Raw genomic sequence first — 23043 nt, 5'->3', positions numbered from 1 at the left:
TATATATACACAATATGATTTTACAAACAAACATCGATTGAATTTGTGGACATAGCGCGAAATAGAACCATATCCAAGTTTAGACATAGCGCTGGCTTACAGAACGGAAAAGCTATTACAGTTTTTCAGTTTGTGGCCCTGGGCGCTCTCAGTTTTCTCTCTGATTTCATATTTGTTTATTTACGTACCGTCGATCTCGCTACTAGCGAACGCGTAATGGAACCATTCCTGTAAGGATTTAAACTGCGGCGGGAATAAAACGCTTCGGCTCAATCTGCAAACGGTCGCCATGGAATGATGCCTCGCGTGTTGCTCCTGCTGATGACCCAAACTGATGGTTAACGTTTGCACGACGTGAACGTCATACGTGTTCGGCGCTGGCGAGAAAGAAAAACCAAGTTTTTTATAGCACAATTTTGTGAGAAATAATGTAATTGCATCGATTTAATGTTTAGTAGTTTACTTTCGACACTTGGAATTTCTTGAGCCTCCGTGGCGAAACTTATACAAGGTTCTTTCAACGAGAACAGAGCCCAGCTTTTGCTCTTGAAGTTAATTCCGTGGAAACACGCCAGACTAATATTGCAGCCGTGAAGTTCCATTGTTCCGCCGAGAACAGTTCCGGTTGACGGTAAAGAGAATCTTAAGCTTCCCAATTGAAGACCAGCTACTTGAGCCAACACTCTTTGCCAGTGTCTATGATGTCTGGCGTCTGATATCGCAGTCTGATTTAAACTCCACGGACCTCCTGTTGTAACATTAATTAGCATCAGATTATTTTTATATCAAGAACAGTTGATCGCAAACACAGCTTGAATTTACCATCGGCGGCAGATCTTTTTTTCTGTTGCCTCTTCTTGAAACTGCTGTTGTTCATCTTTTGATGTTTCGGTTGCAACGAGCTGAACACTCGTTTGCTGCTTTTAAATTGTTGACTGAAGAACTCGTCCAATTTATAAAACATCTTCAACAGGTCGGCCGTCGTCGACTTACTGATCATAATTTGCAACTGATCCCAACCCAGATCACCGTGCATAAAAATGACAGCAGGTCTATACGCAAAAAAAAACATGTGTTTAAGTTCAAATAAAAAACTTGTGGCGTTGCTTAAATTGTTAATCTCTGTGATGTCAAGTGTAAAATTGATAAAAAAAAAAAAAAGAACACTTGAGATATACCTTCGAGTTGGCATGAAAGCATCTCCACTGCTGTTACGACTGATTTTCCACTCATCTCTGAGAGTTACGTCCAATGAAGACACTCGGGACATCAACACACTCGTTCCCATATAATCCAATCGTAACTCCAATGCAAATAGTTTCAGTCCAACCGTATGATCAGGTTCTATTCCAGGTTCTTCTCGGATGTGTACTATAAAAATATACACAAAAAGAACAACACATACATATTTATTAAAAATTCCAAAATAAATTATTAAATACGCGTGTTATTTCGTTATATTGAAAAAAAAACTCACTGTAAGTGTCAATTCTACTCAGTTCAATTGTTCCGCCGACTATACCGCCTTTCGCATCCAAACTCGATCCTCCCAAGCCAACGCCAATGTACAAATTTTTGTGTCCCGTGCTACCGATGGACAATCTTCCGTCCGATCGAAAATCTTTGGTCATCCAGCTGACGTTGCCCATTACATTGCCCATGTTCATGTGCACGTTCAACCGAGTGAAATTCACAGCGAACAGCACCAGTGTCTCCCACGCGGATTCTCTTAACTTGACTTCCGATATTTGCTTGTCCGCGGTAAAACTCCATCCTCTTCCGATATCTGATGAAATCGTGAAAGTGAGTTCCGAAATTTCTCAATGTGTTCCAATCGCACAAATATCACAAGAATAAAATACCTTTTAATCGCGGTTGTCTCGGCATGTCGTTTTCCAAGCTTAGTTTCAATTTTTCTCTATTTAGGACGGGGCTTCTCTCGGGCGCGCTTTTCGATAACGGATCGTGTCTATCGTAATGCTTTAACAGCGAGCTACCCATGACCGCCTCCTCTTGATTTAACGGAGGACTGTCGTCTTCGGGATACGCGGTGCCCGAGCTCAGATCTCCCAAGAATAAGCGTCTCACTATGCTGCGCCGATACCAAGCCTTCGGGAAAGCAAGAATCTCCGTCAATCGACGCATGTCGTATTTAAACGAGGCCGATCCAATATCAACGATCGCTGAAACGTAAAGACAATTTATTTGAAAAAAAAAAAAACAAACAAAACGCTGAAGATACGCGTGCTGGATATCGTCACGTACTTGAAAATCGTATAACAGCGCGACTGGTGTCCGAAAGCTTCTTGAGTTGTTCGCTTTGAAAATTATATTTTCTGCTTCGTGACAAGTGAAATTTCACAAATTCGACGTTGATGCTCAGCGAATCTTTTCTCTCGCTGTCCGATAATGGTGACCATTGCGCCTCCTTCAATCCCGTCTTTTTCCCACCCCCGTACGGATGAAAAATATAAACGGAAAAATCCGCCAAACAACCGGTAACGGACAAACCGCCGATTGCCGAACCGGTTTCCTTGCCCGTTGTTTGCGATTTGAATTCCCGAAATTCTATCAGCTCTTCCTCGGCGCGTTTCGACGAGAACACAATGTCCAAGGACGGCAATTGTAACATACACTCCACTCGCGAGACCGGCAAACACGAAAATCTAAACGTCGATGGCTGCATATGAAAATAGACTATAACGTCAACGGGAAAACTGGCGTAAACGTAATTGCTGTTAGCAGCGGTCGCTGCCCACGATGTGTTCTCCGTGTTTTCCAACAGAAAACCAGCATTCGTTTGCGTGCTGCTTTGAAAATTGTTCTTGCTCGGAATTGGTTCCAAGGTTTGCTCCAAGAATTCAAGAATGTGAGGACTAATGATAGTTTCCTCCGGAATGCTTTGCAGAGTCATCCAAGCGAAAAGACTAGCTTTTTTAGTGCTAGATTTTCTAAGTACCGTCATTGTAATTGGATTCAGTAAACTATTCTCGGCGGATATACGAGGAGATAACGATTCTTCCGTAAGAGTTTTCGACTCGTAATGAACCTGCAACATATAAGATAAAACCTCGTTCTTTACGTTGCTCCGCTTAAAAAAAAAAAAAGATCTGAAAATTGTTGACATCGCGCGCAAATATTATAAAAAACGCTAAAAATTTCACCTTAACATCTAAGCCGGGAATATGAAAAATTGTTAAATCTACTAAAGGCACACTTGTATGTTGTAAGTATCTCAGTCGAGACGTGCTAGCTGTCGATGACTTTTCTTTGCTATTTAAATGTTTTCTGCTGCTGCTAGGACTGCCAGGTTGAAAGTCGAACGTTCCTCCCGAACATGATCTTTCTTTCTTCATTCGACTTAAACTGAAAGAGAAAAGAAGAAATTATTTATTATGCAAAATATATAAATCTTTCTCTCTTTATAAATCGTGTTTGTTCACGCGGGATATTTACAGTTTAATTTCATCTTCTTTGGCCGAATCCTTAGTATGCAATACACATTTTCCACTGTTAATTAAAACCTTGACGTCAAGTTCAAAATCTATATTAGGCTCTTGGGTTTTCTGGGACGTAGTGTACGGCGATGACGTCGACGAAAGTTGCTCTTTTCCAAACGAATCGAGTAACGGCGCACTGTAAAGGAAACATTGACATATTAACCCCCCATGTATATGTATAAGTACTTCATATAATTAGACAAGTACATTATTAAAAGAATACATACTTTCCTTCCATACTGTCGTAACTAGATGTGACGCTAGTGTCTTTAGTCTTTTTTCTCAATTCGACTCGTTCTCCTTCGATCTCGATAGTCTCCGGCCATTCTAACTCTCCCTCTGGTAAACTCAAATCAGAACTAGCGCTCGGCAGAGACGACTGCCTGGGTATGTGAGATACGAGTCAATGTACAAAGTTCAGAATTCGTGATAACTAACTTAATAAACTAATACAGTTTCGAAACAACTTACCTGCACATCGTATGTGTGTCGCTGAAAGTAACTCGCGGTCCGCCAAGTCCTCTTACGCGCAAAGAAGCTGAACTGTGAATGAAACAAAATTATTTGCAATCGAACACGTACAAGCTTGCGTTTTAGATCATCACTCGAGTCAAACAAAATGCGTACCGACTGGGTCCGCTTCTGGGACTGCTTTCGTAACTGGCTGAATTCGCCGAATTGATTTCCGTGTTTATATCTTCCGGACTCTCCAAATGATGTTCCGGGGTAGGCGACGGCACGATGAACGATCTCGAACGATAAGTGTTGGTTTTGCCACCGAGACCCAATTTACCTTTAATTCCCGAGGCTTTGACCGACTGTCTCCTCAACTTCTGAATCATATCCCTGTGAGATTTAAAAGTTTTGAAAGTTACAATTACGTGCAATTTTACAACGAAGAACTCTATTTCAAAATTTAGTTACCTTCTAAAATCCTTGAATACCATCGCTTCCAATTCGTGAAGACGTTTCATTTCCTGTTCGATAGTCCCGTGTGAGGCGCCTAACGATCGCAAGTCATTTATAATCTTGGCTTGCTCGTTCATCTCCTTCTCTATCAGTTGCGATCTCTTCTTCGCGTCGAGTGTGGGATCGAAAATAAACGCCGGGAGACCGTCGGTCCAATTCTTCGATTTTTTCATCAATATGCTTTCCTGCAGATACACGCATATGCGATATTGGTATATACATACAACGCGACAATAATTCGGAATTTTGTATTATAAAGCGATATATAAATGTATAAGAAAACTTTATCGGCAACATAAAATGTGTGTGTGTGAAATAGATACGTTAAAAGCCAAATATTTGCACGCTCGCTGCAAAGCAAGATGAGAACAAAACTCAAATGAAAGATCTGCGTCATATCGCATCAATATTCGGAGAGATGTGCGTTTTTTTTTTAATTACTACTTACTTAGAGATACAACGAAAGAGAGACTTGTGCGTAAAAGCGAGAAAATAAAATTTATAAGTAAACCATACTTTTTTCTTAACCTGGCTAGTACTGTTTTCTGGTTGATCCCCGTCATCGCTGTCGTAATCCGGAGGCACGTGAATGTCGTCTTCCTCCTCGGAACCGGTTAACATGGTAAGTGTGTGTCCAAGAGCGGACAGTTGCTGCCCCACGCTGACATCGAGATGAATATCAACTCCTTCCATTTGCCACTGAACGTTCAAGATCCACTTGGCGTTGTCTGAAATTATTTTTGTCGCAAAACAAAAGTTTCGCATCACATTTTTTTTCCAACGCAAATTTAAATCTTCGTTCAAATCACGCGAAAAAGAAGAAAGAGAACAAAGATCGCACCGGATTTGTCTTGTTTCTGCGCGATGGTTCTGCTGCACACCTCGTAAGTGCCTTCCGACACGACGCATAAATTCATTATATTGCTGTCGGTCATGTCCGGTTTCCAATCGTCCAAAGAAGTTTCAAAGTCTTCCGCAAACCTCAAGCACAGACCCACAAATCTATCGAAAACACAGGAAAAAAATGTTTTAAGTATATGCAAAAAAAAAAAAAAAAAAAACAATGCAAACACTCTCAGTGTAAATAATTTGTGAGAGAACACGCGTACCTTCCTTTGCTGACTAAACTACCGCTGCTGCACGCAGATATACTTGTATTTTCAAGCGTTATGACGACAGCGCCTCGCGACTCGCCATCGTAAAGACTTCTGTTCAATTTCCAATTGTTTGGTGGCAGAGGATTGAGCGGCAAGCAAATACCCATGTCGTCAACGGTCAATTGTAAGAACAACGTTCCGAGATGAGGCGCGCTAAGCTGACCGAACGGAACCTTTTCCAATACTTGCTGAGTGGCAGTCAACACTTCCTTGTTCAGATTAGATCGTTTCTCATTCCAATATTCGTACGCATTTTTGTAATTCAACCAAACGAGTATAGCTTTGTCAACGGCTATCGGTTGTATGTAAATCAACGGACGTTTGAGCGTGATCAAAACGACTTCTTTGTCCTCACCCTGAGCCATTTCTTCTTGGAACGCATTTCGCAGTCCTATTCTGGTGTGAAAGAAAGCAAATTGTTGAAATTCCGGTTCCGCTTCTTCGAACAAAACATTTTTCAATAGCTGTCCCAGACTCAGATTGATGTCAACTTGCGCCTTGCCGAATAACTTCATATAAGGATTGGGTTGCGTCGCTCCGGAAACGTTTTGCACTCGGTTGGACAATTGGAACTCAACCGCGCCGGTTTCCAGTCGCACTGCCGAGTTCGTTGGGGTTGTCGCAGTCAATTGAATTCGCTGTAGAGAAACGAAGACGTTGACAATTTTGATGTTATACATTATTCACATAGTACATTGTACACACACCTTGATACGAATACTGAGTGAAAATAAAATTCGTTTCAGCGTGGAGTTGGTCGTCTCGTCGTCTTCAAACCACAAGGGTACTGGTTTCTCACCCCCATACACTTTCTGCACCACCTCGTTTACCTCCTTCATAAACACTTTCTGCACAAACACCAAATGGTTCAAGAGATCCGTCGTTAAGGAATGTTCGAACACCCCAATATCCGCAATCGCACTGAGATAACTGCCTTGCCTCAGTACAACGCCGTCTGAGAACAAAAATTTTGATTAAAAAAACTACAACAGACAACCACCATGATCATGAGAAAAACACACGGACTGTTAATTCACCTGCCAATTTGCTGTCGTTCAAATTGCTGCTTCCATCTTGAACGTATTCGGCCGAGACGTGGACTTTAGGTAACTCGATGCTAGCCTCGGACGGTAAATTCGCTTCCGTCACTTGCAACTTCGTGGTGAAACTTAGATTATGATGAGGCAGATCTATGGTAAACTTGGCTTTGCTGCCTGTTGTACCGGAACTGTTCACCTGATCCATTTTGTATTGCGCCTGGAGAGACGGTAACAGTGCCGCGGTTATGCTCAAACTTTGGAGTATTATGTGAAATTGCATGACAATAGGTTCTAATAGACCCGACACGGCTTGCGGCTTTTCCACGTCTACCGAAGGCGCCGGCGCGTAATGATGCGGACTGCTCGGAGCACCGTCAACATCGTCCTGCTGTTGTCCACGTGACATTCTTGACGATGTTCTGGTGACTCTCAGTTCCTGCAAAGACAACACACTCCTTCTTTCGCACGTGTCTTCTTCAACCAAACCGTAAAATATCGACGTGCGTCAATATCTACCTGTAACGTCGACGACAATTGCTTGCTGCCTCTGGTCATCATTCCATGCAGAGCTACCGGATGTTGGGGTATGTCGATGTTCACAGCGCCGACGGTCAGTAAACCGCTGTTCTTGTCCTTCTGACGCCTCGTGATGCTCGAATACAGAGCCTGGGACTTGCCGACGGTAACCTTTACGACTGTTTGTTGACTTGGAGCAACGCCCTCCAGCAGAACGATCATGGTTCTTCCGATTTGTCCGGTCATGCTGCATTCGAGACTCGCGGGTCGCGATTTCTTGCGGCAAGTCAGACTGGCGTGCAGACTCGTGATTTCTTCCTCAAGCTTCAAACCGCTCAGTGTGGCCAGTAATCTGGTTCTGTGAATTCGCGCTACGCCGAAAATAATCAATCTTGTTCTCTCTCCGGTTACAATGTCTGGAAAATAAAAAAATAACATTCGTTTATTCGATTTGTAACAAAAAGAGAAAAAATATTCGACACTTACTCAATTCTCTCGAAGGAGGAACGGGTGTCGAACTGTTCTCCGCGTTTAATCCCTTTTCGATATCGACGTCTTTGGTTTCGTTCAGAATCTCGTACTTTCTGCCACTCTTGTAATGCTCCGCCGTTTCGGCCGGTATCGAGAATCGATGAGTGATCGTTTTGGTTTCCGGACGCGTCGCGTACAAATCCAGAAGATAGTATATGGTCTTCCAGCATCGTGGCGTTAAGTGCGCGCTATCTTTGCGCGTGTCCGACAACATCGTGAATTTGTCTAGACCGGAACCGCTGGGACTCGCGCCGAAACTGGGCGTGATAACGCCCTCGCTCAGATTGATGTAGCCCTTGACGCTCTTGCCGGTGCTTCGCAACTTCTGGGCGAAACTCTGCGGCCGAGATCGCACGGTCGCTCCTTCCGTCTTCGACTGATTGGGTTCGAGGCTGCTGCGAAGCAACGGCGCCTCGACCTTTTTGCCGCCGACGAGAAACTGTTCTTGCAGATCGGACGCTAGAAAGACAAAAAAATCACAATTCGCCAGGTAGAAAAAAACAAAACAAATGACGTGATTAATCATATCATTAAAAAAAAAAAAAAAAAAAATATAGCGCGTTTACTTGATGACGAGCCATTTTTCGCGGCAGTGTCGTTAGCGATTATGTTGGCGTTCCGTTTTCCCTCGGGCTGTTGCTCCTTCAGCTCCATCTGCGTCTCCTTAACATTCTGATACATGTTGCTTATCTGATGCAACAGTCGAAGAAGCGGCATGTTCACTTGTTGGCTTATGTAACGAATATTCAAGCTAATGTTAACAACCGTGCTGGTGTGTTTCTTTAATTGACCTCTGGATATGTATAGAACGTTTTGCTTCTGTATCATGTCGTCCACCGTCATGTCGGCCATTTTTTTCACATCGATATCCACGCCGATTCTCTCGCACAAAAACGCCGGCGTCTCCGGCGGTATGTCGAGGTAAAATTTCGAATTGTTACCCTTTCTCGGCTGGTACTTGTTATCTAAAAAAAAAAAAAATCAATCGAATTAGAAAACAAATTGTTAACTCGCAAATGTGTTTCGCATTTACACGTAACGCGAATCGACAATTCGAACTCACTTTTCTTCTTGTCTATCACTTTTCCAAATTCGCTCACAACTATATCAATGCGCATAGTGTCCATACTGCCTACAAGAGACAAATTAGAGCCTAACGAATCTAAAGAAGACATGTTATTTACATTTCCTGATCCAATGACTGATAACATCTGTTGCGGCATAACCGACAAGGACGACAAAAGAGGCTCGAAGATCAAATGAGCGTCCAACAGTCTCAGTGAGTCTTTCATTGGATATAGAAAGGCGCCACTTTGTATATCAGAATCCTCGGTATCGTCGGTGGTCATGGTGTTAATTTTCGAATCCTGAAAAACAAAGATTTTCGATTGAACATCCTCTTTTTTTTTTTTTTTTTAACTTAAATATCGCACTTTTTTTCAAATTTATACCTTTGTGGATTTTTGCTCGGTTCGAAAGACCTATGTGAGCAAGAAACGAAAACGGAAGATAAGCGTACGTACAAGCTTGCAATTGTGTGCAATGGAAATCTTTTTGTACAAAAATTCCCCCCAGAAATATCATATATCTTCGAATTTTGCGTATCGAATTTTAGTTAGTTCAGCGCGTCACTAAGACTCACCCAATTGCCTTTCAAATTTCCCTTGTCATTGTCCTTCATGAATTCTTGCTGCTTCGCCATCCAACTGTAGAGATCTTCTCCCGTATTTATGGGCTTGGTGGAATGACTTGTCGGAGACGTTATTTGATCCAAACTCCCGGTGCTGTGCTGACTGCCGTGACCCAGACCTCCGGAATAAATGCTGGGATTGGAACCGAGTTGGTGCGAGTGCGAGACTTGAATTTGCGGAGGTTTTTCTTCCTTCAGTGTCCCGTAACCTGATATATGAAAATTATATATATAAAACAGTCATAATATCACAAACCTATTTCATATATTTTATCATTAACAGCGATATTGTGAGATATTAGTTACAAACACACCGGAAATGTGTGGTAAGTATAAAACGATGCGGTGATAGATTTTAATAAGTTCCGCAAACGCCCAGATATAGTTAATTGAGTAATACGGGGGATAATTAATGAGAGAAAAATAAAAACGTGAGTGAAAAACTTTCCCCGTGATGGTTTAATATGCGCGAAAAAGGAGACATAAATAAATCCCAATTATCAGTTATTCTACCTGGGTCGGAGGCGGGGAGTTAAAAAAAAAAATAATAAATAAATAAACAAACAAATTAATTATCAGTTACTGAGAAAATAAAAAACAGATATTACAACAATTGATATTCACTTACTTATGTTATTTGGTTCTCGCGTTTGATTGAACAGACCACCAGTGGTGAGCAAGGGAAAAACGATACTTGCACGTGTACTAGCAGGCACTTGCGTTGGTTGCAACATTTTTCCTCTCTTTAGAAGAGCTACAGGTGGAGAAGGAGAGGAAAATGAATCCGGGCCTGGAACCGGTGTTGCTATAGGGGTCGTATCTTTCCCACGAGGAGAACTTACAGGGACTGCCAAACCATCACAACACATACCTGCCCAATTTCCACACACAAAGCCAACACGTTTGTACGTTACGTTTGTTAATTACAGGATTATAACAGAGCTACGCTTGGTTAGTGAAGAATGGCGCTTTCAGAAGTGAGAAAAAAAAAGCGTTTTTTTTCTTTTTTGTTTAAAAAAAAGCGTACATTTACGTTCGGCACAGAGTTAGTTAGAAAGCGCTTTCAGGATAACAAAGATTGATTTTCAATAACGGATTTAATAACGGGTGTGTTTTCAGCAGAGTCAATGCACTGCCGTGACATGTGTCCGAAAATGTGTGGAGAATAGTAGATAAAAAGTCGCTACGCGTGTGAAAAAATACGGAAGAATCAAATCTTTCAAGTAATTTGTAAACTTTTTCATTATCTTTATATCTTTTTTTTTTTTTTTTTTTTTTACTAAGAAATTTAGAAACGTGTGGTGCAAGCGCACTTGTGTCTTTCATAAATAATTACTATACGTAAATGTAAATTAAACGTAATTATCTTGTTTTTTCCTGAAACAATTCTGCTAGCTTAGTATTGATAAACTTATAATACCTGATGTTTTATCTTGTCCACCTTTGATGTGAGTGTGTTTGTGTACATTGTCCGTGTGGATGAGCATGGCACATTCATCCGTCACTTCCTGATCGTCAACATCTCCCGCACTACCTTCTCCGTCCGTCAACAGATTTTCCTATAAAATATTAGCAACATCGACGCCCAAAATATAACTCCCACACTTGGTTCGAAATAAAAAGCATTATGATATAAGATACATTTTGGTACGCGTTTTGCTGATATTAACATGTTTTTCGCATTATTAATCGTTGCATCATTTTTTTTTTTTATAATGTTTCTGCAGTTGTGTTTAAATGTTTCTTAAATTGTCTGGAAAATTAATTAAAAAAAAAAAAAAAAAAAAAAAAACAAACCGCGCTGTAAGAGTATTATTGTATAGTTCTTCGATACACAGAAATACATTATAACAATTAAAGCTGTTCTATGTACAACATTACTTCTATATATATCGGAGATGATCACATTTATAATAATTTATTCCACAAAGCATTGCGGCACCTGCACCTTCATGTTACTTAAATGTGTGCCACATGTACAGGATGTCTCGTCAATAACTTGGAGAGGGAATGGCATATTTAAAATATATTCTAAAACATATAATTGATGGAACGTATATATTCGCGAAACGAATCCTGTACACGTCGCAGTTCGAAGACGCAACATTGCGTATTGTACATTAGGCACATACTGCAACTTGTTAAAAAAAAAAGCATGTACACGTGGTGTACGGATTGTAAGCGGTATTTCGCAATGAGATCGTTTATGAGAAAAAATTTCAAAGCACTTGATTCGATTCTATAAAAAAAAAAGTATATAAGCTACTTTGTTATACTTTTGTGTAATGCATTTCTGTAAGAATATTATTCTTTACTGAAAGATTCTCTTACTCTCTTTCACATCGATCCCTTCCATCACTTCTGTCTTATTTACTCGCTGAAAGAACACGTTTCCTAGCGAATCATACTATTGATATAATTTTTCAGAATCTTAAATCTAAGTGTCATGACGAAAAGAATTGAAGAGAAAAGGTAATAAAATTGGCGCAGATATTGCTCTGCAATAAATTTTAACATCCGTCTAACATATCGTCACGTAAATTGTCAGCAAAATTGGGAAACTTCTCAATATGATACGTCGACATTGATGTGTTTGTACACGTCATAAATTAATGAACTTACCTCGTCAGGATCTGACACGGCAAATGTAACGTTCAACGGTTTAACATGTTTCGTTTTGTAATTGTGCTCCAATAACAACGGCGTATAAAGCACGTTCTTCCACTGTCTGCTCAATACAATAACACCCTGATAAAAACAGAAATACGTAAGATTTAGGATTGTCAATCACTTTCTCTGAGTCGCATCTCACGAGAGAAGAAAGTTGCAACGCGTATCAATCGTGTCTTTCGTACCTGTCGGAGAGTGGAGAGAAGCGGCAGCTCGGATTCCTTCAAATTCGCTTCGATATTTGCAATTTCAGACAACAAAACGTAATTCTGCAATATGGTGCACAACTGGCAGGAAGGATCCTCCTGCAATGTTTTGGCTAACGGCGTTAATCTTCCGTAACGACTCTATGGAAAAACCAAAAATTGTTGTTCAAATTCAATAACTCATTAACTCAATATCAAGCGCTTTCTGCTGATGCGTCAGTTGTGACATTACATACCTTCGGAGGCATGTGAATTCCTTGTACATCCAACGCCTCCGCCATAAGACTGGCAACAATCGCGGTTGATCTTCGGTACATCGTCCTGAACATGAAAACGATTCGAATCGCGAATTTGTTGCTGGGATTCATCCACGCGTTTATCGCCGGCGAGGCTGTGCTTAGCAGATTCCAATCCAGTCTCGTGTAATCGATCTTCCGCGTTATCGGAGTGCGCGGAGGCGCGGCGAAATTAAACCACACAGTTCTCAATTCAATTACGCACGACACGGTATTGCCGTTCGCCGCTTTGGACATTAGACTGGTGCAAGTGGCACTCGCGTTCATCTGAGCGCCAGCGGACGTTGCGTTTGTCGTCGTCTTTGTATCCGCATCTGTGGTAGTCGCTGTGGACGCTGACGAAGAAAAAGATAAATTAAGTAAACTCGGAATAATAAAATTTTGTACAAAAAACTTATTGCGACTCAAACTTCTTCTCTACACACCGGCAGTGTTATTCTCCAAATCCTCCTGACTCTTGACGCTGTCTGTGCAAAACACTTCGGTCTCATTCTTTTTGTCGCTGTCGCCATTCTCACCCTTCTCGAACTGAGATCTCTTCACTACTTTCAATTTAATTCCCTCGAGACCGCACTCGAACATGATAAATCCAAGCCTGTCCTCTCCACATCCCATGGTAAACTCCTCCGTAGCTTGTGGCGGTCCGGTTTGTTTCTGTTAAACACGCGTACAAATAAATTACACGTCGACGCGATGTCTCTTCTCGTCAGAAAGCGATATTCGAAAAAAAGAGAAAAAATGGTCCGTACATTTGGCTTGTCTTTCTCGTCCACCAAGTGATGTAGATAATAATCGACGCACTTCAATGGCGATGTTATTCTTGTGCAAGTGAACAGTACTTTCGAGTAATGCGCAGGTATGGCGGTTATGACCGCGTCCTTCAGTATTGAGGATTCGTTTCTCAGTCTTCTCAATTGAGAATGCGCTTTGCCTGTAAACATTCCAAATGTTCACGTCACGCGATTAGGATTTTTAATTGAGATGTTTCCCATTTTTAACGCGTACACAAATCATCGCGACGTACCGATATTCAGAGTGACGATAATTTCCTCTTGCTGCTTCTCGGACGTTTCTATGTAAACCGTTTCTCCCCCCACGTCGGTCACAACGGCGGTAGTTTGATGTCCGGGCAGAAACGCTTTGCTGATCTTGTTCACCTTCTTCTGATTCGGTAACGCGGCCGGTTTGTGAAACGTTTGAACGACTTCGCGAGCCTGCTTCCCGAGATAGAATCTGGCGGTGACGTCGTCGAGACAAATCGCGAACAACGACACGCACGTCAGGTCACGAATATTCTCCAACGCGGAGAACGATATGATTTCCTCGACGACGGACGCTTGAAGCAACGTTAAGTTCAGCTAAAAACAATTTTATTATTCAAGTGGAAAAACACACGTGAATAAAAAAAAAGAGTAAAGAGTCATTGTTCAGTGTTGTTTTACCTTTGGCAAAATAATACTGCCTTGTATTTGCGTCGTGATACTCTCCTCGTAGACGTTCGTCTGTAGCGCGATTTTACCTGTTGAAACAATTGACCCAAAAAGTCACAAATATTAAACCGATCTGAACCGTTTATAAACAAGCGATATGTAAGAGGACTAACTTTTATCATCACCTTGACCAGTTTTAAGATTCCTCTCTGCCGTCGATCGTTTCGAACTAGTTTGCACTTGACTCCAATACGACAAGCTCTGATCCTGTTTCAAAATGTTCGCGTCCTCGACCTTACTTATGCACTCGTTGTGAAGATGATTCAGTATCGTTAACGGATGCAGAGTGGCCAGAGTTGGTATAATACTGTCGATAAAACGTTGTAGAGACTCGAGCACCATGGGACTTATCATGATGTCGACGTCTCCTTTGAATTTGACGATGACCGTCGTACGCAATCCAGTTTCGTGCAATATCGCAAGCAATTCCTCCTCGTTGTGCATCGCATTATCGTCCTCACCTGCAAATTGTTACGTATAAATTGTTTAAACGAATTTCTCGATTCTCTTTCAAACACTGCCACTAGCATCACATTACCTTCCGTTTGGTTCAGAGATTTATCGTCCCACAGATAAGGATGCGTGGGTGTCTTGTTGGACGAACTCGCGACGGGCGAGCCGTCGGAACGCGTTATCATTTTCAACGATGTGAAACCTTCCGTGACAGTCTCGAGCTTGGGAATGTAACGTCCGCCAACGTAAACCAATCTGCCGTCTTCCGCGCGTTGGAATATGGGAATGGTGAACGCGTCGCCACCCAACGGCAGTGACGATTGATTCCAGTTCGTACAGCGAACCTGTTTGTTTCACATGTGTGTGTTACGTGTATTTAACATTAAATTAAAAGCCAAATGCTTGTACGTGTAAAATATATTTTTTTATAAACATAAGTTTTAATAAATATTTATTTTGACAAACCTGCGTCAAGTGGCTGACATAACTCGACATCAACAGAGGCGAGTCCACGATCGGTTTGTTCACTTGCATGTGCAGATTCACGAGAGTGACATCCTCTTGCGACGAAACAGCGGAGATGAAACTGGTGGACGATACCGAATGGCTATCCGAATCGTGCAAACCGCTGTTCTCGACCGTTTGATCGACTTCGTTTTGAAAACTGGCGTTTCTGTTGATCCTGGGACTCTTCTTCGTGCCCAATATCTGGGTCTTCGCTCTCTCCAACGTGTGGGCTTTCGCGTCGGACGAGAGATTGTTCACGTTGGTCGAACTCTCGACGATTGACAAATCCGACGAGCACTTCTTCTTTATACTGTCGTTGCGATTAAGAACGCAACCGGAACCGACGATGGACTGTCGCAAACTCGACGTTCGACTCTCGCTCAATCCGTGACTCATGTCCTCGTCGGCCGAGTAAAACGCTTCCGAATGATTCTCCGACGACATTGAAATCGTACGTTGCACCTCCTGCTTCAGTCGTTCGTCCGAGTTGGTTCTCGCGTACAGCGAGTGATGAGAATCCGATATGTTTACTCCCTCGCCGTCTCTCGTGGCCGATCGTCTCGACGCGGAGATATTGAAGTCGGTGGAAACGGTTGGCAGTGACTGCGGACTGCTCGGTTCCAACGTTTCCGCGTTTTCCGTCGCTGTGAAGTAATCCACCGCCAATTTGGAATCGGACACGCTGCTCTTGGGCACGGTTTCGATCTCCGGCACGCTCAAAATTGATTTGCTACGCTCGGCGTTTAATTTCGAATCGGAGTCCAATTTCTGAGGCAATTGCGCGACGGGACTTGCGTCGATCAAGCGAGAATACGGCACGTCCTTGGCGTTCGGGCCGCGCATAGACGTGTACGAAAATCTTCTGTCGAGCGGCTTTCTGTCGTCACCGGATATCAACGGGCTCGCGGACGCGACGTTCAGCTTCGTACCACCGGCTTCTTCCTTGTTGTGATCGGTCACGGATCTCGGTCGTTCGACGTTCTTCTTCAAAGTTTGCGTCCCGTCCTGACTCACCGTCACTTTCAATCCTTTCGTTGTGCAATACACGTCCTGCAGAGATATGTCCTGAAAACTATAAGGCGGCGTGTGAAACACCAACTGACCGTCGTGCAAGATAGACTGTCCGAAACCTTTCTCCATGTTGGGCTCGTTAATTCTGTAAGCGGCGATGTTGATGCCGTCCTGAAGATCGTGATAGCTCGGCTTGAAAAACTTCGGCCCGTTTCGATTATTGCCGAAGAACACGCAACCACCTATGCATCCGCATTTTGTCGCTCTCTGTCCGCTTTCCTGCGGCCACAAGAACCACAAACGTTTCGTCGCCTCGTCGTGCATCTTCAGATATTTGTTCTGTACCAAGTGCAAATTGTGTTCCGGGGTTGGAAGGGAGATCGCAGCCTCCACAACGACCGGGCCCAGCGATGTCGATCCCACTTCGAGCCAGATATCCGAACCGTCGCCCGACATACGACTGCTCGCGTTGTTGTGAGATCTCCCGCTGCCGGTTGTATTGGTGTTGCTTGTATTCGCGAAGTAATCGGCCGCGGATACGAATTGACGAATCGATATTGTGGGCAGAACGGCGGTTACGCCCGACTTCACCTGATGTCCGTGAAGATTGCAAGTGGCCACGCGCACCGGAGATATCCAGAATTGTATCGCGGTGCCGATCTCCTGCAGATAAAGATCGACAACGTCCACGGACAATCTCGTCATTCTGTACTTTATGTCCTCGGAACTGGGACATCTGTAATGTTTGTCGACGTCGCTCTCCGGACACTGGAGCGGAGGAAGACCGTGATGACAATGAAACGGCAAATTTGGCGGTCGCAAACTGTTTTCCATATTTTTCGCCATTAGCAGAAAAGTCTCCAACGACGTAACGAAATGATGGAGCTGGGGCGAAGTGATCTTTCCGCTCAACTTGCCCAGTTGAACCTCGATAAGCCACGCGTACTCCAGCGTTTCCTGATCCAGACTCCTTCCCTCGTTGCTGAACATAGCGTGGCCGCGAACTTGCAGCGCGCTCAACATCAAATGGCCTTGATTCAAGTGATGTTCCTTGTTCGGTCTCGCCACGTTGTCCGTGATCAAAGCGATCGCGGGGGAAAGTAACAGCTGAAGCTGCGTCTCCCTGTAACCCTTTCTCATTTCGAATCCGAAACGTTCCAGAAGTATAACCGGACACGGTGGGTCGCTCTCGTTGCAGTTCTTGATCAAGTGGGCTTGAATATCGTGCATGGTGACGCCGACGGTTACCTCCAACGATCTGTAATCTCTCGGATCGAACGGTTTTGATTTAACATCCTCGTCCTCCACGGACGTCTCGATGCTGCTGTTTTGCGCGTCCTTGTTCCTTTCCGCGCTCACCGGGGTCGAACCGCCTCTGCTCTGTTGCATGTCGGTGAACGTCTGATAGTCGCCGAACAAATTTTCCTTCAGATGCATGAAATTCTTCAACAGAGATCCGTACAGAATCAATATGGACGGTCCGATTTCGAGTTCCACGCTAACTTTGTCGGGCGTTATGGATTGCGGATCGAACTTTTGCGCGCCGCTCCTCGTCCACTGCAACCCCGGCGATTTTCTGCACTTGGGAATTCGCATGGGGGACAAGAGAATCTCTTCTTTCTCCGGAGTCGTTATATTCGCTTGCGGTGTGGGACCCAGAGGCGGGCACAAGTGATAAATGTAATTGATGCTCAACGCCACGATCGGCACGAACCAACAATCGATCCAGCCCGATTCTTTCTGGCAAAAGTTTCTCCACTTTTTGCCTCTGTTCAACTCGTGCAAGTGCTTGTGAGATCCGTCCCGCGTCATGATCTTCGCGTTTTTGTCCAGAGCCAGTAAAATGATACGATTGGTATTAACTTCCGGCAAGTAGAACGAAAGATCGACGCTCTCGCCCTGAATCCAAAAGCGCAAAGGTATCGTCGGGGGCAGAAAGTCCACGAACGGAAGATCGAACGACAGATCGAAAAAGTCTCCGCAAAAAGCAATGTGCGCGTTCTCTTGGTTCTGCGACGAACAGTCGATCCAATTGTACTCGTTGCACACCGTAATCAGTTCGAATTCCTTAAGAAGTAAATTGAACTTCCAAGTGTACGGGACAAAGTGCAGAATGTCGGGTCTCGCTTTGCTCGCCCAGTCGTTTATCATATCTTGAAAGAATTCCTTGTGCGAATAAACCAAACTTGCGGTCGCTTTGCAACCGGTTAAATTCAACGTCCATTCTTGATGATCGTTCCATCTGATCGGATAATGACACTTCACCCCGAACTCCAAGGTCTCGCTTTCCACCAAACTGCGATACTGCAGACTGGTCGTCGCCTCCAAATGTAAAAGCTGGCCTGTTATCTTCGTCGTGTATCCGTCCTGCAATACTATCCACGGCATTGTGATTTCCAAATACGATCCCGGTCCTACATTCACGTGAACGGCATTTGTCTCCCTATTTTTGCTGAACAGTATGTCAATTGTCGCTTCGTTCAGCGTCGACAATCTGATATCGAACGACTGAACCTGTCTCTTATCTCCCGGCTTGGGCGACTTCGTCACCTTCAACGGCTGGTAATCATTGGGAAAGAAAAATTTGAACAAGTGTTCCCGCTGCCTGTCCGCCCAGGGTCCGTAACTGAAATCCGTGCCCTTTCCGCACTTGATGTCGATACCCCATATGGGCGGCATCGCTTCGACCATGTCCCCGTTCACCAGTCTTATCATCTCCGGATGTTCCGGCACAACGCCGGGTTCGTCCATGTAATAATAAACCTCCATGTTGTTTGAACTCAGAACAACGAAACCCTCTCCCATGTATCTGGGCGGATCGTCGACCATTCCGGTGTATTTCGGGCTCGGGGCTAAGATAACTTTGAAGTTTTCCGCTTTACATTTGGTGAAGTGCATAAAGTGATCGTGTCTCGAAGCTGCCGGTTTTGTGGAATATACAAAATGCGCCTCCTCCACAGTTATCGATAACGTGGTCGGTATTAATCGATTGCCGAACACCAGCCTTCCCTGAAAGTAAAACGCGACGCTGTTTCGTGAAAAATGATTTGCACTAGACCAAAGAGGTTTTTAATAAGAATATTAAATATATATATATATATATATAAAACATGTTACTAACAGTGCAAATGTCGAGTTTGATGACCGGTATCAGATCTCTCCAAGTGCGAGCGATCACGTGAGCCTCTTTCTTTCTGATGTTATCCACGTGACGGGACACATCCATCGCGTTAATTTGCGAGTGGCGAGTCTCGTTGGTGGCGTTATTCATAGATTCCTCGTCCCGATTGTCGGCATTAACATTGTGACTTTCTTCGTCTGGAAACATGTGTGCCACAAGCCCGAAAGATTTCTCCAATTGTGCATAGAGTTGACAGCGATTGTAAACATGTAATTCGAAGCCGTTTAACATCACTGACAATCGCGTATCGGAATGCGAGAGATCTGCAATAGAGATATTTTCGTGTGTGGTTTAAAAACTTGTACATTGAATAGGTTCAGTATTTAAAGAGAGAAACAACAATCCGGTTTACCTTCCGATACATCTTTAGGAACGTAACTTCTCCACCACCTAAATATGAGCCAACCGTCTTGAATTCTAAAGCTATAATCCGTTGTGATATAAACTATATCTCTAAACATTATTTTCCCACTTAAAGCACTCAACGTAAAAGATCCTGCGAAGAGAGAAATGCAAAAAAACAAATTAAGCGAAGAATGTCATCAAACTTGAAATCTAATTAAATCAAATGATTCAAACGCTTTCTCACCAACTTTAACATATCCGTCTCTGATAATAAATCGATTCAACAGTTTTGTCAGTATGTAACCGACCACTCTGCTATTGTAATAGGCGATATAAACGATCCATGATATAGCGGATACCAACGAGCACAGCAACCATATGAAGTTGCTGTCCATTTTAAGATCGTCCAGAATAATATGATGATCCATACTGTAATTCCAAAATGCCGACTCAACGCCAGACATAGATGGGACCGTGGCGTTGTATATTTCATTATCTTCCATGATGATTGATGTGTGTTATTTGTTCTTTCTGTTTAATCTTGAGTTACTTGTTACTCATAGTTTTGTGTTATCACTCTCTCTCTCTCTCTCTCTCTCTCTCTGAAACAATAGAGAAGATACGTGTGTGTGTGTGTGTGTATATGTAACATAAAAAAAAATATAAATTATATAATTCGGAGATCACACGAAAAGAAATTACCGAAGGGATATTGTTTTACAAATCTTTCTTAAATTTTTTTGTGGCATTTTACTTCCCTGTAATTTGTTCGCAAAACAAAAAATGAAAATTAAAAGCTCGTACACGATATGAAAAAAAAACACAAAAAAGGTGTTTAAAAAAACAAAACAACAGTTTTCGCACGTTCGATGCATTTGTTCGCACGCGATAGGCGTGCTATTGCGTTTTTTTTTCTTTTTTTTTTTTTTTTATCTCTTTCTCTCTCTCTGAAAAGTGACTCTCGCTACGTGACAACAATGAACATTTTCTATCTACACAAAAAAATAAAAGAGAACGTACGATCAATCAACAATGTTTGATTTTGACAGTTTTTGTACCTTTTATATATTAAATACTCGATTTAACAAACTTTACGAGCCAAAGCCACGCCAGAAAGTTCGCCGTGTCGTTCATGTTTTTTTTTCGTTTGGTTACCACAGCGCGTGATTTCTCTCCCGTAAAGAGAGAGACGCGCGATAGAAAATTGAAGAACTGGAACTGTCATCAGAGTGCCAAATCAATGTGCGGTGACGGACGTGATGACGGATGATGATGACACGCGCACAATGTGCGCACACATAAATCCGTTCGTCTACGTTCGCCATAAACACAGAGATGCCAGTTCGTGGACTTAGTAAGCATTCAGCATCAAGTGGAGGGGATACGCACACAGGCGACAGCCGTGTCCGTGTGGTTGGCCAACCATTGGCCGAAGCGCCGAGCGCACACGGACACGGTTGTCGCCTGTGTGCGTATCCCCTCCACTTGATGCTGAATGCTTACTAAGTCCACGAACTGGCATCTCTGCATAAACATCTGCGTGTTGTTGTTGGCCGGTCGCGCTCGCGCGTTCAACAAGAACCTCCTCGAACGCTTGCCGACGTATCAGACCGCAGATTGGAATTCAAACCAAATCAGAACGAAAGAAAGTTTTAGCGAATCCCGTTCTGATTGGTCAAATTTCGATCCAGTGGCGTAGGATTACACGGACGTGCGACGGATCGCAAATTCGGATTCCCCGTCGCGGATTCATCCAATCCGAAGATAGTCCACTTGAAATTGGACTTCTCTTTGTTAACGATTGGCTAATAATTTCATTTCGATCACAGTCCGCGGTGCGATATGGGATTTAAAGGGAAAACAAATACTCCGGATGAGGTTAGGTTAGAATTGAAATTGTGTAATGTGGATGTGGAAAAGACATGCCGTTTGTAATGTGTGCATTTCGTCTCGAGATGATTAAACAATCTCTAACAAACTGATTTTAACTGGTATATATATTTTTGCACTTTTATGCGCACGTTTCTCTGTAAGTTTGAAATAGGAGGCGCGAGCGTTTTAAATTATCGTTTCGATAATTTATTTATTTTATTGTTATTTTTTACATTATTCTTGCATGTAAGTTTGAAACACATTAAGACACGCACTAGTACATGCAAGAGAAAAGCTAAAAAATATTAAAATTGTTTATCCGCTCGCTGTAAATATATTGTTGCACTTGCTGTTAACGCGCTATTTGTTTTGTACATGTTTTTGTATATAAAGTATGTAACCTTGGTTTGTGTTTAATTTCAGGTTCAATACTCTGTGTATGTAAGAGCAAATCTCTCAAGGAAAAATGACACGTTATCTCGCGTTAACCAGAAGTCCGATGCTAATGACGTTATTTCCATTTGGTGATTACGATAAACCAATAAATGAACGTATTACAAAATTGGATGAATGTGGCTGGGACAGAGTAAAAAAAATATATCAGCTGACGTATGTCAGATAAGTTAACTTAAAGAGCTTCTTGTAAAATTTTGATTGTTTGCTTGAATTTCTTAAATAATTTTTATTTTTCAGCGAACATCGTTTGCTTACAAAAGAATTGCACTCCATTATTAATACAACACTGACAAGTTTTGTATGTGGTATGGGTATAGGTGGTATTCTTGCAACCAAAAAGACAGTAAATGATTTTATAGCGAATAATGAAGCAACAAGATATCCAAGTCACTTTGATGCAAAAAGGAACTTACAACAAAGAGTTGCTGAGAATTTTCTTAAGAGTGGTTTTAAGATAGGAACGAAACTTGGGTTGTTTTGTTTAATATTTAGGTAAGTGTAGATTTACAGTTTAAGAATTTTGTAAAAGGCTATAAATGAATGATTTGCTTGTTTACAGCTCTGTAGCAACAAGCATGACAGCGTATCGAGGCAAATTAACAGTAGGAAATTATGTTTTGGGAGGTAGCATATCAGGATTTTTGTTCAGAATAAATTTAGGTCTTCGAGGAGGACTTGTCGGTGCTGGAATTGGTTCCATATTAGGTGGAATAGGTGGATGTGTAACGGTTTTAACTTGTAAATTAACGGGAATAAGCATGGATCAAATGTTAGAAGCACAAGAACAGATGCGAGAGGCTGCAAATGAGTAAGTGTTTATTTATGTTTTCTAATTTAGAAATATTGCATATTTAATGGAAAACATTTTTGTAAAACAGTGCAAAATGTGTTAAATATGTAAATTACAAAACTCACCTCTTTCGTTTATTCAATATTTTTAATACATGTTATACTAATAATTACAGAGTTGCACGTGAGAAAATAAAAAAACATTTAAACAAAGAAGCACTTGGACTTGAAAGAAAGAACTTGAAAGAAGCATATGAAATATCAGAAAAACACGCTTGATTTAATAATAAAAAAAAAAAAAAAAAGATGCTTACGATTGTAATATATAAATGTATATATAAATACGTAAATAAATTAATTTAAG

The 23043-nt window shown here is 42.3% G+C and overlaps 2 protein-coding genes across 11 annotated transcripts in view; one reads left to right on the top strand and one right to left on the bottom strand.

The window, feature by feature from the left end:
- Positions 1-20886, bottom strand: part of LOC109863610 (uncharacterized protein KIAA1109) — a 24375-nt gene extending 3489 nt beyond the window's left edge. The window contains exons 1-40 of one of the 8 annotated variants that reach the window (XM_020443924.1): positions 20621-20886; positions 19807-20164; positions 19570-19713; positions 19158-19480; positions 14984-19045; positions 14604-14862; positions 14179-14526; positions 14018-14094; positions 13600-13933; positions 13325-13506; positions 13001-13229; positions 12516-12910; positions 12259-12420; positions 12026-12151; positions 10824-10962; positions 10032-10274; positions 9356-9612; positions 9165-9194; positions 8777-9080; positions 8280-8678; positions 7669-8172; positions 7183-7598; positions 6664-7102; positions 6334-6581; positions 5579-6264; positions 5311-5471; positions 4986-5197; positions 4425-4654; positions 4128-4346; positions 3972-4043; positions 3728-3883; positions 3457-3636; positions 3165-3366; positions 2266-3049; positions 1863-2183; positions 1478-1786; positions 1179-1371; positions 823-1052; positions 464-748; positions 189-377 (exon numbers count right to left, since the gene is read on the bottom strand). In XM_020443924.1, the coding sequence (XP_020299513.1) occupies positions 189-377; positions 464-748; positions 823-1052; positions 1179-1371; positions 1478-1786; positions 1863-2183; positions 2266-3049; positions 3165-3366; positions 3457-3636; positions 3728-3883; positions 3972-4043; positions 4128-4346; positions 4425-4654; positions 4986-5197; positions 5311-5471; positions 5579-6264; positions 6334-6581; positions 6664-7102; positions 7183-7598; positions 7669-8172; positions 8280-8678; positions 8777-9080; positions 9165-9194; positions 9356-9612; positions 10032-10274; positions 10824-10962; positions 12026-12151; positions 12259-12420; positions 12516-12910; positions 13001-13229; positions 13325-13506; positions 13600-13933; positions 14018-14094; positions 14179-14526; positions 14604-14862; positions 14984-19045; positions 19158-19480; positions 19570-19713; positions 19807-20065 (14308 nt within the window). In that variant the 5' untranslated portion in view covers positions 20066-20164; positions 20621-20886. Of the gene's footprint in view, positions 1-188; positions 378-463; positions 749-822; positions 1053-1178; positions 1372-1477; positions 1787-1862; positions 2184-2265; positions 3050-3164; positions 3367-3456; positions 3637-3727; positions 3884-3971; positions 4044-4127; positions 4347-4424; positions 4655-4985; positions 5198-5310; positions 5472-5578; positions 6265-6333; positions 6582-6663; positions 7103-7182; positions 7599-7668; positions 8173-8279; positions 8679-8776; positions 9081-9164; positions 9195-9355; positions 9613-10031; positions 10275-10823; positions 10963-11734; positions 11781-12025; positions 12152-12258; positions 12421-12515; positions 12911-13000; positions 13230-13324; positions 13507-13599; positions 13934-14017; positions 14095-14178; positions 14527-14603; positions 14863-14983; positions 19046-19157; positions 19481-19569; positions 19714-19806; positions 20165-20620 lie in introns of all 8 variants that reach the window. The other 7 variants (XM_020443927.1, XM_020443928.1, XM_020443930.1 and 4 more) reach the window with 7 other exon arrangements.
- Positions 20887-21300: 414 nt separating this feature from the next.
- Positions 21301-23000, top strand: LOC109863578 (RPII140-upstream gene protein). Of its 3 annotated transcripts, none has more exons than XM_020443865.1 (5): positions 21301-21440; positions 21858-22043; positions 22128-22382; positions 22450-22698; positions 22856-23000. In XM_020443865.1, the coding sequence occupies exons 2-5, from the start codon at positions 21901-21903 to the stop codon at positions 22956-22958; spliced, it is 750 nt and encodes a 249-aa protein (XP_020299454.1). In that variant the 5' UTR covers positions 21301-21440; positions 21858-21900; the 3' UTR covers positions 22959-23000. The 3 variants fall into 3 exon arrangements, with proteins under 3 accessions (XP_020299454.1, XP_020299452.1, XP_020299453.1); XM_020443863.1 differs by lacking the exon at positions 21301-21440 and adding an exon at positions 21447-21553; XM_020443864.1 differs by lacking the exon at positions 21301-21440 and adding an exon at positions 21447-21591.
- Positions 23001-23043: the final 43 nt, after the last annotated feature.

The sequence above is a fragment of the Pseudomyrmex gracilis genome, unplaced genomic scaffold, assembly GCF_002006095.1.
Source record: "Pseudomyrmex gracilis isolate BER0280 unplaced genomic scaffold, ASM200609v1 scaffold_11, whole genome shotgun sequence".
Lineage (NCBI taxonomy): Eukaryota > Metazoa > Arthropoda > Insecta > Hymenoptera > Formicidae > Pseudomyrmex > Pseudomyrmex gracilis.
This window is presented reverse-complemented; position numbering and strand designations above follow the sequence as displayed.